Genomic DNA, 16,341 nt, shown 5'->3' with positions numbered 1-16,341 from the left:
TATCATTCTTACTACTTTATTGTATGTATGTCTGAAAGGCAGCAGAGCTTGACGGTGGTTAATATGCATACTCGAGCGATGCTGCCTGCTCTCAGCTCACCCTCCACTGCTCTCACGCTGTTTGACCTTAAATCTGCAGGTTGGGCCCCAGAATCCTCCTTGGTAATGGGCTATCTACAACGGCGCCCTCTTCACAAGGGGCGAGGGTTAGATGACATAACAAGTGAGAGCACTCGCACCCTCACTGGCACACAGAAGGCACTTGATAGGAGGGAAGTTTTATTACTGAGATTCCTATTGTCATTGGGGAGAACGCGAGGTTCTGCAGGGGGGCACAAAAGACAGAAGGATCAATCTGACGTGGGTGGTGTGAGGAGAACTCTGGGGAGGAGGTGGCACAATGAAGGTGCTTGCCAGGAGAACCATGGGGAGAAAGAGCATTCCAAGGGTTTAAAAAAAGAGTTTGTTCAAACTTCCATCGTCCCATATTAGAGAAAACAGGCAGCAGGTGGGAAAGGGGTGGCTAGGAGAGGAAAATAAAGCGAAGAGCTGATCCAGACACCCATCACTTAATCTCCCTCCTTCTTCGCAGAACTGTAATCTTTGGGTCTGGTCTTAGATTTGTCAGAGAACAAATATTGCTTTTTCAGGCCACATTTTCCTTTTAACATGGCATAGCCCCTAAACACCCATGTATTAACCCTTGTTGTTCCTTATCTCACAGACCCAGCGACACGCTCAGTGTGTGCGTACGCACACGCGTGCGTGTATGTGCTCAAGTGCTGGTGTGCTGGGCTCACGCACAAGGACAGTGCCTTCACCTCCGCAGGACCTGCCAGTGTGTCAAATCTGAATTCTGGACACAGGTGTCCCGTCACCGCTGTGGGCGTGCCTCTCTGTGTGGTTGTGGCTGCGGCCTGGGGCTGCTGAGCATCAGTGGTGTTTTGCTTAAGTTGTTAAAAAACGAAAACATTTCGTTTTTTAGGCCCTGAGGTGTGAAACATCTGGGCAAGTCCATAGAGTTGCCGGCACACCAGCACGACCAGAGTAGGGGGACAAGGTCAAAGAGAAGCCAGAGCCAGATCTGAAAGACGCACTGAAGAGCCTTAAACAATGGAAAAACGAGATCAGATCTGTCTTTCAGCGAGTTTAGGTATCGTCCAACTGGACACCACCAGAGATTAATGCCACAAAACAGAAGGCTGACTGTAGTTCTCAGTTCTTGCCTCTGTTTACAAGTCCTCAAATGTTTTCGTTTGTTTGAGTTTTAATAACCAGTTGGCTTCTTTTTCAAGGCTGGTTCAGTTGCTGCAAAAGGTTTTCTTTACCGCTAATATCTTTCAGAATGGTTTTTAAACACTCATCTTCCTAACCAGAAGGAGAGCTGTCGGCGGCCACTTCTCAGCATTCCTAAGAGCCAGCGAGCAATCGCCCACTCTCAGGGTACACAGACAGCAACGGCAGCTCTGTGGTCGGATGGGAGAGGGAGGCAGATGTGGGAGGCAGAGCCAACCATGGCAGGGGCTAGTACTGAGACTGGAAGCGAAATGCGTCTCAGGAAAGAGCAGCATGAGTATAAAAAAAAAAGGTCCCTGAAGAAGAAGAAAAGGAGCGTGAGCTGTGCCATGAAAGAGAGGGACAAAATTGCAAAGTGCATCTTTTGAGGAAAGTAAATGACGAAGGAGGTCCCTTGCGTGTAGGTTCATCTCTGTTCACTTATTCATGAGGTCAGCCTACTGGCCGACTCTGTTCATTCTCCTTGTTCGTAAATGTCCTGGGAAGTGAAAAAACGGCACCACAGTGAGCGTGTGCCCTCCAACCATGAAGGACTCGGGCCAGCAGGAAGGGGGCCCACGGCTCTTGGGCACCTGCAGGTATTGTCCCGGGTGTGCTTTCCTGTGCTGCCTCCAGATTTAACCTTCACAGCACCTTCGACCAAATCCCTTCTGTTGATCTGAGCGGTCTATTTCTCTGGCCCAACTTCCATCGTCCCATATTAGAGAAAACAGGCAGCAGGTGGGAAAGGGGTGGCTAGGAGAGGAAAATAAAGCGAAGAGCTGATCCAGACACCCATCACTTAATCTCCCTCCTTCTTCGCAGAACTGTAATCTTTGGGTCTGGTCTTAGATTTGTCAGAGAACAAATATTGCTTTTTCAGGCCACATTTTCCTTTTAACATGGCATAGCCCCTAAACACCCATGTATTAACCCTTGTTGTTCCTTATCTCACAGACCCAGCGACACGCTCAGTGTGTGCATACGCACACGCGTGCGTGTATGTGCTCAAGTGCTGGTGTGCTGGGCTCACGCACAAGGACAGTGCCTTCACCTCCGCAGGACCTGCCAGTGTGTCAAATCTGAATTCTGGACACAGGTGTCCCGTCACCGCTGTGGGCGTGCCTCTCTGTGTGGTTGTGGCTGCGGCCTGGGGCTGCTGAGCATCAGTGGTGTTTTGCTTAAGTTGTTAAAAAACGAAAACATAGAAAAGTAGAAAAAATAAAAATAAAAAGTAAGCTAACACAGCAACCCACTGTGTGGTATTCAAACTTAGCAAGTGTTTCATGGGCAGCTGAGAAATGCAAAGCACGTTGTATGAGCACCTAAAGCAAGCGTGAAAATCAGCGGGATTTCTATCAATCACCCTGTGTTTCTCAGTCAATAATTTTTCTCCAGAAAAATCAAATCAAACAATACATTCCTCATTGAGCACCTACTATGTGACTGGTACTCTAATGCCAAACGAATGTTATAGGATTTGTTTCCATTATTGTCTTTTATTCTTTAAAATATTTAAGGCATTCATCAGGATGCTTTAGTTGTTTCCTCCTCAAGAAAATTTATTATGAGTATCTTCAGAAGGTTAACATTTTGGTGGCTACACAGCATTTCCTGGGTCTTTTTTGTTTTGTTTTCTTCCTACTATTGTTTTTTCACCTAAAATGTTCTTTTCTTTCCCTGTTCTCTGATTTTTAGGGAGAAAAAAAATCTAGCCTCTGGGGCTGAGACCATTTGAAATGTCTGGGCTGGGGACTGCTAATGACCTCCCAGAGGTCACCGAAATCGCTGATTTAGCAAAGCCCATTCTTGACCTTGACACAAGACGAGACAGGGAAAGGGGAAGGACTTGGGAGGCAGCAGCACAAGAAAAAGGATCCTAGAGGCGCTCAGATCTCCCCAGGCCCCTCCCCCATTCAGCAAACACCTGGCTGAGTTGGAAAACATCACTGGTCCAACCTTCCTATTGGCACCAATTGAAGCTGTCAGCTCTCGGCTTGTCACCAGTTGCACTGGGAGGCCCAGGGCAGCCACAAGAGCCCTAATTAGGCAGAAATGACACTTCTACAACTGACCTGACAGGACCTTTGGCAAACCATTTAACATCATTAGTTAACATTTTTTAAAAGTGTGAATGCAAATGAACAGCCAGTGGCTTTCAATGGAGTTTGTCGGTGGTATCTCCCCCGCCTCCCTGCTCACTCTTTCTCTTTTTGCATGAATAGCCCACTTGTTGTCTCCAGAAGCGGAGGGAGGCGCTGAGGAATAAGGGAGAAGAGGACCAGTCCTCTGAGAGGAGAGACATGTTAAGGCACAAACGAGCTCAGAGGAGCAGAGACCACCTCTTCCTGCGGTAGTCTGGGCCCACACAGAGCAGAGCAGCGGACAAGGGCGAGCCCAGCAGGCTACACCCATGCCAGGTCACCTCCACGTCCACGGACAGCAACATTCCAGGCTTTGGATCTATGGGAAACGACTTCGTTTCCTGACTCCAGCGCCTCTGAAATACCCTTTCTCTCACGCCTCCACCCACTTGTTGGCATTCGGAACAAGCTAATGTTTTGCAGCTGCTGAGCCAACGTCGTATGTGTACTGAAGTCCCCATGTACCCGTTTTAAAGGTACCCAGTCCTTCTATAAAGGCATGACGTTCTAGCAGTAACCATTTCTGATGCTGGTGTGATACACACGTTGGTTCATTTCCTACCTGCAGCGGTCACTTCCCCCCTGGAGTCGCACTTCATTTTGTTCTTTGCTGTGCACCCACAGAATCCGTACACGCCAACACTCTCCATCTGTAGGAGGGGGAAAGAGTTTCACTGTGAAAATGCCACTTTGTCTGTTTCCACGCTGCTCTCAAATCATGCGCCCCTGCAGCTGACAGGTGAAGAGGCAGCTGGGGGTAGGAGGTAGAAAGGTTGAGGTGGGCGGCCCTGAGGGGCTGGTTCCTGATGGGCCTTTGTACTTAACCACCTACCTACTTGCCATGTGGCCCTGGGCAGGGTGGTTTGCCCTGAGTCTCAGATGTTTTCATGAGATAATTAATGCCTTAACGACTTCAAGTGAGAAAAAAACAGAAGTCTCATATTAACTGGAGAACATGTATAGGTAAGGAGACCAATAAGAGCTGCCAAAATTGAGAAGCTGTGACAGGTTCTCATCTATCATTTATCTTGGAGAGATGAAGTTGGGACTCCGTCCTCTTGTTTCCCGGTGTCCGCTGGACAAAGCCACCGCACCACCAGTGGACCCCAGGTCCCTCCCTGCTGCCCCCTCCACTCCTGCCTGTTCTCAAAAGAACTGTGAATACTACAAAGGAAAGCAAGGGTGCAAAACAAATTCCTAAAACCCATGTTATATTAGTTATTGAGCTTCTCTGCTGGATCCTACACATCACGAGGGGAAGCATGTCTTGTCCATCTCCAGATTTCTGGAAGCCCTCAGAGCATTGGCGGGCACACAGTAGGTGCACGAGATTTACTGAGCTGAAAAGCAATGTGGCCTCCAGACCCATGCTAAGAGTACTCGGGATGCGTGCTTGCGGGAGGCAGCGCACACCCTGAATTTGGACAGTTTTCCTTGTCTCTGAATTAAAGATGGGTGAAGTCAAGCAGGCGGGCGTGTGGTGGACGCTGCCTGGAACTAGTCGTGAGAGAGAAGGGAAAGAAAACAATCTTAGTTTGGGGCAGAAAGTGAGAGAAAAAAAATACTGGAAAATGTCTTTAATAACAGTAAATGGGGAAGAGAGAGAGGGCAGCTCATCATGATGGAGCATTTAGTGCTTTTAAGCTAAATACCTCAGCATATTAAGCAAATAGAGAAAAGCCAGCTAGAAGATGTCAGCAAATTGAAGCGAACAGTGCTCAGAAAGCCGATAGGAGGTGTCTGGCTTTGACCCCTCTTCCCATCACATGCTTGGTCCACGCCTGCTTGTTTAGTGTTGCCTCTCCTCTCCAGCTGCGGAGCTTATTGAAAAGCTCTTGCTCCCTGCCTGGTTTTGGCACATTTTCTGCAGGTGCCTCCTACTGCGGCCACAATGGGCTGCTAGGGAGGTTTAGACCTGTCAACAGCTTCAGGGGAGGGGGTGGCAGTGGTGGAGGGAACGCAGCCATTGTCTTAAAGGGCCAGTGACATTGTGTGCCTCCTAGGAGCCCGCCGCACCAGCACCTGCTAATGAGATGAATCCTTTCTCCCGCTCTCTCTTTCTCTCTTTAATGATTTAACTTGATCGCTTTGGTTCCTTTCTGGAAGGGGAATTGCTCCATTGATCATATAAAGTAATTGCCTGTAAAACATCGCCCTGCGACGAGGACTACTTCCCTGGCTGAAAATGTCACAGCAACGGAAAAGCTCTTAGCCCAGTTCAAGAATGAGGTTGCTCAAGAGAACGTTCCTTTCTGGAAGGGGAATTGCTCCATTGATCATATAAGTAATTGCCTGTAAAACATTGCCCTGTGACGACGACTACTTCCCTGGTGGAAAATGTCACAGCAATTGAAAAGCTGTTAGCCCAGTTCAAGGAACGCGGTTGCTCAAGGGAACAGTCTCTGCCTACGTCCCCCAGTACTTGCGTGCTCAGAGGTACAAATTTTGGGTGTGGTGGATGCATTTTTAAGGGAGAGTTTAGTTTCCCTTCCTGTAGCATAGTACGATTTTGTGTGAGGTTGTGGAAAACCAACCACACTAAAAACTCCCTCAACCCTAAAATTAGACAGTGCGGGGAAAGACATTATTTTCCTAATCCCGCATGCCATTCTTTCCTGGGAAGCCAGGAACTCAGAGGGATGCCCCCACAGGTCAAGGGCGATCTAGGGGAGTGCCTTCGCTCTCGTCACACAAGAAGACAGCATCTTTGGCGAGGAGGTAGCAGGGGCCTTGGTTTAGGAAAGGGATGACGCTCCAACTGTGGAAGATCTGCTGATTCTCCAGACCTGTCGCTTGGCGGCAGCAGCGGCACACTGCGGGAACAGGGACGACACGCTTAAGTAGTTTTCATAAATACTTGATTAGGCACTGCCACACCAATGGGAGGGTGTAATTCACCGGAGAAAAAACATCACTTTGTTGTAGGCATGAACCTGCCAGCAAAATAAACAGCTGTCAGTGATGGTTTCATTTTCCTCTGACAGGTGAAAGCCGAAGTCTGTGTCTGAAGGAGAGAGAGACTTTTTCATTTTAATTGGTGGGAAGCACCACTTGCTAAGTGAGATGCTGCCAGGATACTAATTTGGGAACTAAGCTTCAGGTGAGTCACCTTCTAACAGAAGGAGCCACGAATCTTTTTCTGTAGCTGATGGAGTAAGCAGTAGACGCGCTTATCACCGTACTTTTTTAAAAGGCAAAAACATCCTCCTGCTTCCTTGACAAACAAGAGAGAATACAGAGCATTCAGCTACAAAAAGTCGTTTAAAATGACAAATCTGAAGAAAGCCGTAGAGCTTTTTACACTGAAACACTGTGGAAAGCCCTGGTACAGATGTCATAACTTGTAAGTGGATGCAGAAGCTTTTTTCTTGGGATTTAGACATTTTAGATTTTAGATTTTTAAACCTCGTAATATTGCCAGAATACATGGATATTCAGTTAAGATGACTACATGTGGAACACCAAAATATGCTATATGTGATAAAAGGTATTTTTCCTTTACCTACCCCTATAATAAAATTTCTTAAATTCCTTACATTTAAACCCATTAAATAAATTGATTCCTGAATATGCAGAATTATGTGGGCAGCCTTTCACAAACAATTGGAGTATTTTATTTTATTTTATATTTTATGTCAATGGGAAGGAGAGGTGAAGTCTGTGCTTCTATAGCTTACACGATGTCTTTATTTTTGGTCTGTAGAATGAGGGTGTGGAATTAAATTACCCCAAAAGTTCTGCCTGGCTGTACGACTGATTTCCTTATCTATGAAAATTATTTCTATAATGGCAAATGGATGAGCGGTGAATACGGCCACAGTTTTGCCTATTAGATAAGCAGTCAATTCAGAGTGAAAGTGGATTGAGTTAAGCTCCTGCAGCCAAGATAGGAAAGCCTGAACTACAGTGGCTGGAATCCCAACCCCCCTTGTACAGATGCAGGAAGGCCCAGGGAAGGCGGTGCTTGCAGGGGAGGCAGGGGAGGCAGGGGAGGGTCGCCTGGCCTGTGGCTGGTGCTCAGGCCACTTGTCCTCTGCATGAACTCCCAGAGTGAGAGTGTGAGTGGACAGTGTTAATGCCATTCACCATATTTCTGGAGTGGAGGGGTGGGGGCAGGGCAGGGAAGAACATTTGAAGAGGGAAAAACAAGCCAAACAAGCACTTCCTTAGTGGAACAGACATCAGTCTGACAGCAGGCACAGGACAGGTTTCACTTCTGCATCCTCCTCTTTGGTTTGTTTGTACACGAAGCAAGAGGTCTAAACAGAACTCCAAAGTTCAGAGGCAACAAACTGGAGCATCACGGTCTTAGTCCTCATAGATCTTTGTAGCACATTTTAAACCACCTGAAGTCACAAGGTAGAAATTCCCCCGGAATTAACATTCATTCAAACTTCATTCTAAATAGGGTTTGTCAAGATGTTTAGTGTCTGTTTAAAAATAAGAGTGTATTTTAAAATGCTGCATCATTCCCGCGTCCACGAACAGCTGAGGAAGTGCGCGCAGTGATGAGAATTATACCGGGGCTACAATGTGATCGTTCTGAAGGAGGAGAGCTAACACTCTTCCTAATCGGATTTACAAACTTCCTTATGGAGTGAGAATCACAGATATTTCACTCTGAGCTCTTTATTTACTAAGTGTTTACACTTGTTACCAACTTGTGTCTCAGCCACTAACAGTTAACACAGAGAAATGTTAAGATTACTTACACTTAAATAAAGCGTTATCTTTAGGTTGACGGATAACAGTACCTGTTGAAAGGTCTGTATTGCATATATAAGCTGTCCTTACTTTCCAGCTTGAAAATGCTGCCAATGTGAACTTTGCTTTACCACTCCTGAGTTAATATAGAGCTACTGGCTAAGGAAGAATCAGGTCTCCTATTTTATGTCTCCGTGCAATGCACAGGACGGTTCTAAATGACCACTTCAGCTACAGCTCGTATGGCTAAGTCAGATGTGACGGAAGCTATCCAAGCCCCGACCTCACTCCCCTCCCCCTGAAGAGCCTGGTTCTACTTTTTTGTCTCTTGCAATCGTCTTAGAGTTACATGCTGCAAAGTTCCCATTCTTTCTAAAGGCAGAAAGCACTACATAGCAGGAGTTTCCCCATGCTGTTCTTCTTGTTTGTTTGATACAGGATCACAGCCCCTTTCCTCCAATCATATCCTCCCAGAGCTACAGCTTATTTTAAAACACCCAGCTGAAAGATGCACCTTAGTAACCAACACACGTAGGACTGATCCTACTATAAAAAAAAAAAAAACGCTGAAAATTGACCTACACATTTTGTCAAAAGTTACCTACACATAGATGAGAAAGGATGACGTGAGGGGTATAGTCCTAAAGCCTAAATTTAGAGAGCGAGGTGAGTCATAAACACAGTAATCGTCTGCCTGATACTGAGGTGACACCGGAGCTTGAACCCCGGAGGGCACAGGAGTGTGTGTGACGTTCTCTCTGAGCCACTAGCCAGGGTCTCCTCTTGTGCCAAGTAGGATAGTGCTTTTCTCTTAGCGTTAAAGCTTGAAAAAAAAGTGTGAAAAGTTCAAGGCATGACCCTGGTGAGTTAGAGTCAAACCCAGACAACACACACAGGGGAAGGCAAAACCAGTTCCTGTTAGTTTCTGAAAAACGAACACGCATGCTGATTCCTTTTGTTCTCATGTAACAAATAATACTTGGAGATAAAGTCTGTTGCAAATACAAATTCAAAGAGATCTTATAATTTTGAATTCTTTTTGCTTGCATTTCCTGCTTTTGCAGATTTATAATTGTCTCAAAAAAAAGACAACTAATTTTCCAATAATAGGTGTAGGAGAAATATACAGAAAATATCAGTAATTAAACAGATAATATTTTTCTTGCAATGGTCTTAGTTAGAATTCAAAATGGCTGTATTTTCAGAAAAGCAATAAACGGTGATGTATAGGACACTATGTGTTCTAAAGCTTACGAATTGATAAATATACATTGTACTTATTTCAAATACCATACATTAAAATAAAAGTTGTGTTTTTGTTCTCACTACACAGAACATAGTCTTTGATCCTTACCCAACAAAAGACAGTCTTGGATTTTGTATTCTTAACATCAGCACAGGAACTCTACTGTTCCCCTATATTCCGTCCGCCTGGCTATGAAGAAAAGAAAGCATCCGTGATCAGAGACCAAAGTGCAGGTCAGGGCTACGATTAATAAAAATTCCAGCAAGGGTTAGCATGGAATGATTTTACATCAAAAGGAAGTTTGGTACCAGCTCTTCATTTAAAATTTTACGGGCAGAAAAATTCTTAGAAAGTGCGGCTATCCAAGGTTAACTGAGACATCTCTTCTCTATGAAACTCCCTGCCCCGTGAGTTCGGCTCACGGTCTTCTCTATTTTCAAATCCCCATAAAGACTGAAAGACTAAGAGTGCAGATATTTGGCCATGAACTTTGGGAAAGATGGCTACCTAGAATAGCTCAGGGATATTTTAAAATCACTCAGTTGTTCATAAGTCAATTCAAATTTTTACGACAGTCTCACAGCAGCTGTTGAACAAGAGAAGCTGCTTCAGGGAGTTGTGCTCGGTCGGACCAGGGCAGCGGGAGGGGGTGGGCCCTGTCTCCCCGCACACAGACAGAAAAATGGAGATCGGGGCACGCTACTGCAAACTGCACTTTTGCCTCAATTACTCATTTCAAGTGAAAGTGCCGTCGCACAAAATCATCCTCGTATAAAGGGGTGGGGAAAGGAGGTTTACAGTTGTTCTTATGGAAAATGTAATAATTAATGAGTAATAATACAAGAAAACTCTTTCACGTATTCACAACTATAAACCTACTTCTGCCCACCCCTGTACGTTAACTGTGCCTGCCTGGGTGCTACTGTGTTACGGTCTCCTGCACCTTCCCTTTCCTTCCTATCCTCAGACTGTAGCACTGAGAACACAGTTTGCTGACCACAGCCCAAGCCAAAGACAGGCATCTTTAAAACATATTAAAATTATTTCCACCTTAGAAATAACAATTTAGTCTTTCATCCTTATTAAGTCTCTCTTTCAAGTATTAGTGGAAACATTATTTATTTTTCTGAGAAACTGATTCTGATCAGTACTACTTTTATTTCTTTAACTCCACCTAAGGTGTTGAATGCACAATCACAAAATATAATAATTGTATTGTATTATTTCATTGAAAACAGGATTCATTATTCCTTACTAACATACAATACAATTCTGTGTATTTTTCTAAAAATTGTACAGAAATTTAATCTAACACATTAGGTTGGTGAGAGATTCATCCACAAGCACCACCTTAAGTAATTTTGAAAGTACATGATAATTTTATAAGACTGTCAGATATGAAAGAGAGGCAGTAAAATCAAGTCAATATTGAAAAACTGGTCTAAAATTATTTTATTCACTAAAAAATCCTGAGAATTTACTCACCCCAAATCACAATTTTTCAGGAAATAATTCTCATCTGTGTCTGTGACTAGTATTTAAACAAAAAAAATTCAAATAATGAAAGTCCTCCAACTTCTTAAACAGGACAAAAAATAAAATTGGCAAATCAAGGAAGAAAAAGAGAAAAAGTGATAACAACAAAATATAATCCTACACCTTGCCAATAACATACATAAAGAGTTAAGACTTAAATTTGTGACAACTGAATTTTTTAAAGCCCACGAACAAATTTTTGAAAGTTACCCTTTTGAAGGCTAGCATTGCCGTGAGATTCATGGCCAGGCCTACGGAAATCATCGGTTACGAAGGCGGAGACGGTCTTTCCATTTTGCTAATAAAATACAGATAATTCCTCGCCAGCAGATTAATCTAGAGTACATTTTCAGGGAAGCTGAAATCCCCTTCAATCAGGGCCTTAAGTTTCATTACGAAAGTGAAACAATTTATTAGCTCTCATTTAAGTGCAACAAAATAGGTGGGTACACAACTCTCAGGGGCCAGGAGACAAACCAAATCAATATTTACACCCCGCCCCCAAAGAAAGAAAACATTTTTAGCCATAACTTGATAAAACATCGACGTGGTCCACGTCCACTTCCCTGGGATTCTTCCTCTCTTTCCTTTTTGCTGCCCCCTATGTGGAAAATACAGCTAACAGTTCCTTCATTAACAACAAACTCAATGACTTCTTATTTTCCTGCTTTTCTATTAAGAAAAGAAGTACAAATTAGAAAACCTGGCTTTTATGGGATATTTTAGACATATTTGCTTTATTAGCCCCATAATTATGTCACAAAAATACTCTTAAGTTGTATCTACTTCTTGAAAGTTAAAAAAGTATCTATTTAAAAATGGCAAAATAGCTTGCTTAAAGGATTTCTTTTGGCTGATTTTTGCCTTTTCTCTTTCCTGTCTGAACTCACTGGATAAACCGCCCTACTTCCAGTTTCATTCTCCCTGTAGAGAAACTCTGTGTCTACACCCTGAAAATACCAATTAAACTGCCAGCAGTAGCATCTCCAACGGTATCTTTTCGTCTTCAGTGTCAAAGCCTTTTGAACAAATGACCAGGAGGCTAAATCTAAAACAGCCTTTGACAGGAACGCCAGTTTGGAGCCCTCACTTTGCAACTGTGGCTCCGGCTTTATAGTGCATTTGGTAAGCAAGAGAGAAAAACCCCATCAACTTAGTAATTTGCATAAGCGGTAAAGGTTAAAATAAAAGTGAAAGATTAACAGAAGTTTTGATTACCCTAGAAGGTCACAAATACTGTTTTAAAAGAGAAGAAGTCTCCCTTATTTACTACAGCTCCATCCAAATTTCTGTACAAAGCTAAATAAAGGATTTCAACCAAATACTGCAAAACTGCTAAAAAGTGCTACATTTTCCTTTTTCTCAATTTCTTGGTAATGATGACATCATTTACTGTGTGTTGGGCACAGTGGGAAGAAGTTCACGTGGATTTTTAAATTTAATTGCATAGCAATCCTATGAAATTGAAAATACTAGCAATGGGGAAATGGGCTCAGAGAGATTCAGTAACTTGTACAAGGTCACACAGCTGGGAACTGAAAGAACTAGGACCTGAAGCCATGGGGTCTGATTTCAAGACTCACTACTTGCAGGCCACCTTGGCAGCATCCATTATCCAACCATTCCTGGGTGAAGCCTTAGCCACTCTGTTTCTGACATGACCCATGAAGAAATCTTTTAAAGTATGATTTCAACCTTGGCTGAACATTAGTATCACATACTAAAAAATACGTATGCATGGGCCCCACCCCTGGAGATTCCAATCGAATAGGTCTAGGGTAGGGGCCAGGCATCAGCATTTTTCAATACTGTAGCAGTGCATAATCCTTCTCTTCATGATGTTTAAATTCTAACAGTGCTTAGATTCTAGAAGAATCTAGTAGAATCCCTAGGAGATCCTAATGTGCAGCCCAGAGTGAGAACGAGTGACCACATGGATAATACCACTTATCCAGGCTCCTTGTTCCAAGCCCTCAATGTAAGCAACTCAAATGGCAGAGAACAGGCAAGGGTCCAGCAGTAGCTGACATGAGGCAGCAGAATCGAACTCAGAGTTCTAGATCTGACAAACGGTGGAGCGCAATGGGAACTGCATGGGCACTGGAGTCAGCCAGACCCGAGTTCAAATTCCATCTCCCCTACTTATGAACTGTGTAGACTTGGGCCGATCACTACCTTTGGTGGTTGTTTTGCAGACTCAATGGGATGATATAAGGAAAGCCCCGGGCACATAAAAGTGCTCCATCAATGGCAGTTGCTGTTGTGGTTTTTGTTGCTATTATTACTACAGTGGTAACGACTACTGCCAGGAGACATTAGGAATGAAAAAAATAAAATTACAAAAAAAACCCCACATTTTTATTAGTCAAATAATTCCTACTTTTATTACTTAGCATTCAATTTGCAGCTATTTGTATTGCAATTAGCTTGGCAATCATATTTCTCATTCCTGACAACTGGGTGGGTAAGGGTAACATTATTACGCCTGTTTTCTAGATGAGGAGAAGACAACTGTTCCATCTATTCTGTCTCCAGTTTCTATGACTCCATGATGAAAGGCACCTGCAATCACGTTCATTAGTTCCCTATGAAAAATAATATTCAGCCCAGATGGCAAATGCAGGAAAGGGGAATTAACAAGCACTTGATAGCAACCCCAAAATAACATCTAAATAATCACTTCTGAACATTAAAGTCATGGCAAACAAGTTCCAATTTATATAAAGGTGTCAGAGAGGATTAAGGAGAAATGAACAAACACATTTTTCTTTATCCCCACTCATTTAGGAAATGTCTGACAGAGCTTAGAAATTCTATTTGAAATGCAGACAGAATAATGGTTAATTTCCTCTATGAGGGGTCTTCCATTAGCAGATAGGAATACACTAACATGCCCTGATGTTTTAGTTTGAATCGGAGCTACAAAGTAGAAGAGATGATCGTAGGATGGAGAGACCCAATTCGTTGGTTCTCAAGATCCACAAGAAGCCTGCGGAGTATGGGCAAGGGTCCCACAACTTCAAATGCACACAAAAACATCTCTACCACTGAAGAGCGGCTTGCCTGTAAATGTCATTTTTGTCATATGTACGAAGTTTCCATGAATGAAATACAAATGCCTTGAGGCACACTACGGAATGCATAGTCACTGTATATAACCACTACTACACGGGGAGGGGAGTCCTCAATTTTTGGTTGTTAAAAAGGAATCTTCATCAAAAAGGCTGGGAAACACTGGTCTAGTACAGCCCCCTTGTTTTACTGAATAGATCACAGACAATCTTGGGGACAGCTGGGACTCCAATCTAGGTTTTCTAATTCCCAGACGGTCTTTGTCTTACATCATACGTCCCCTCCAAAAGAGAATTTAGCAGTCATGGCTGTGTCCTGTTTCTATTAACCCTTCTCTTTCTAAAAGAGGAGAGTATAGTCATACCCTCTCTCCCTGGATGTTCCAGAATTTTCTATACATCCTGAACCTTTCCTTTCTCTTTCCTTCTCTTTCTTTCCCTCAACTCCCCAGTTTATACCTTTGGGGTGGCGGCACTGCACCCTTTCAAGCTCTGAGGCTCAGTAAGGGACCTTGGACATGAAGGCACTAAATAAGGAATGTGTTAAGTATGTATAAAATGCACATATGCATGAATGCATTTTACAGCTAAAACCACAGAACTTCTCTGTATCTACAGAAAATAAGAAAATTGGGATATTCATGAATCTGTCAACACTAACAGACTCTCAAACCCCTAGCATACAAACTTCTTAAAATGCTTTCACATCTATTATTTCAGTTTATTGTCTCAATTGTTCACTGGGATTTAAGTGCTACTGGAGTACAATTAGAATTTAAGTGCATTGCTGGTTCAATTCCCAGTCAGGGCACATATCTGGGTTGTGGGCCAGGTCCCAGTAGGGGGCGCATGAGAGGCAACCATACATTGATGTTTCTCTCCTTCTCTCCCTCCCTTCCTCTCTAAAAATAAATAAATAAAATCTTTATTTAAAAAAATGTAGTTTCTGATGAGTGAGCAATTCAATTAAAAAAGAAAAAAGAACTTAAATACCATGACAAGAAGAAATGTTATCTATTTTATTCACAGCTCTTCCCCCCAATATCTAAAACAGTGCCCGGCACATAGTAGGCATTCAATTAATGTTTATTGATTGAGTGAATGACAGAAATAAGCAGGAATGACAAGTTTATTTATTCATTATTTAGCCTACACATAGTTTTATTTTTATTTGAGAAGATAGAATGGTCTGCAAGGGAGGAACTGAGCCCCTAATAATTTTTTCATTCTTCAGTTCTCCTGTAACATTTGACTTAACATCTGTCCCTCAAATATTTTTAATGCAATTCTTCAAAATTATATAAGTAATACATTCATTTTAGGTAAATCCGATACTACCAACATATTAAAAGAAAAAAAAAAAGTTCCCTATGACCCCGTCACCCAAGGAAGACACAATTAGCACGCTCACCACAGCCTTTCAGTCCGGAACCCGCGCATTTGTACGCACACACACCTTCGACGTATTCCACACTCTCCGCCCTACAACCCACGAGTGTTTCCTTTTTTCCCGAAGCCCTTTTTGTCTGTCTCCTATGACAGCTCCTTCCCCTCTCCCTGTGTCCTAAATATATGCCTTCCCCAAAATTTAGATCCTTAGCGCAAGAGGATTCTCCCCCTTTTCCTTCCAGAAGATGCGTCTGTTGTTACTCAACTTTAAATTCGTTGTGGGTATCTTACATCTTTAGCTTCAGTCTTTCCTCTCTTCTGTGATACCAGCATCCTACATATCTAAAACTAAAAGCACCCTGTTCCAACAAAGCCAGATCACCCTCTCATCTACCCCATTTCTGTCAACTGTAACAAAATTCCACAGGCTATCCTCAGTGGAGTCATCTTTGGTTCCCCAACCCCACTCAGAGTGACTTTCGTCCTTCCTTCCTGTTACCTCTCTCATCCTTCTCTTCCCATTGCTGCTATGATTGTTTAGACCCTTACTTACATCTATATTATTTTCTGCCTGGGTCTCCTGCTTTTTGTGTAACTGATCGCCCATCAAGGTTACCCACTGCTGCCAGTTCACTTCCTAAAAAACCACTTCCGTCTTGCCTATTCCATAGTCATAAATTTGAGATGGCTTTGCCCTCTTACAGAATGGTATTCCAGCTCCTGCACAATCTCACCTCAGACTATTTTCCACCCCTATTTCTCATTTTTCTTAAAAATAAACTCCTTGCTCCAGCCAGCCTGGTGTTCTCAGTACACATCCAGCTCCAAAACATTTCATTGTGAGTTAGTTATTTATTAAGCATTGATTATGTGTAAAGTCCATTAATTCATTCAACAAATATTTACTGAGCCTCTGTTGTATCAGGTAAGGTACTGATGCTGGGGAAGCAAAGGTGAACAAGACACACCAAGTCCC

At 43.1% G+C, this 16,341-nt stretch overlaps 1 protein-coding gene across 2 annotated transcripts in view; it reads right to left on the bottom strand.

Moving 5' to 3' along the window:
- Positions 1-16,341, bottom strand: part of HSPA12A (heat shock protein family A (Hsp70) member 12A) — a 137,822-nt gene that overhangs the window by 119,687 nt on the left and 1,794 nt on the right. For both annotated transcript variants that reach the window (XM_045191342.2, XM_053923422.1), the window contains exon 2: positions 3,982-4,069. In XM_045191342.2, the coding sequence (XP_045047277.1) occupies positions 3,982-4,069 (88 nt within the window). The remainder of the gene's footprint in view (positions 1-3,981; positions 4,070-16,341) is intronic.

The sequence above is a fragment of the Desmodus rotundus genome, chromosome 4, assembly GCF_022682495.2.
Source record: "Desmodus rotundus isolate HL8 chromosome 4, HLdesRot8A.1, whole genome shotgun sequence".
Taxonomy (NCBI): Eukaryota; Metazoa; Chordata; class Mammalia; order Chiroptera; family Phyllostomidae; genus Desmodus; species Desmodus rotundus.
This window is presented reverse-complemented; position numbering and strand designations above follow the sequence as displayed.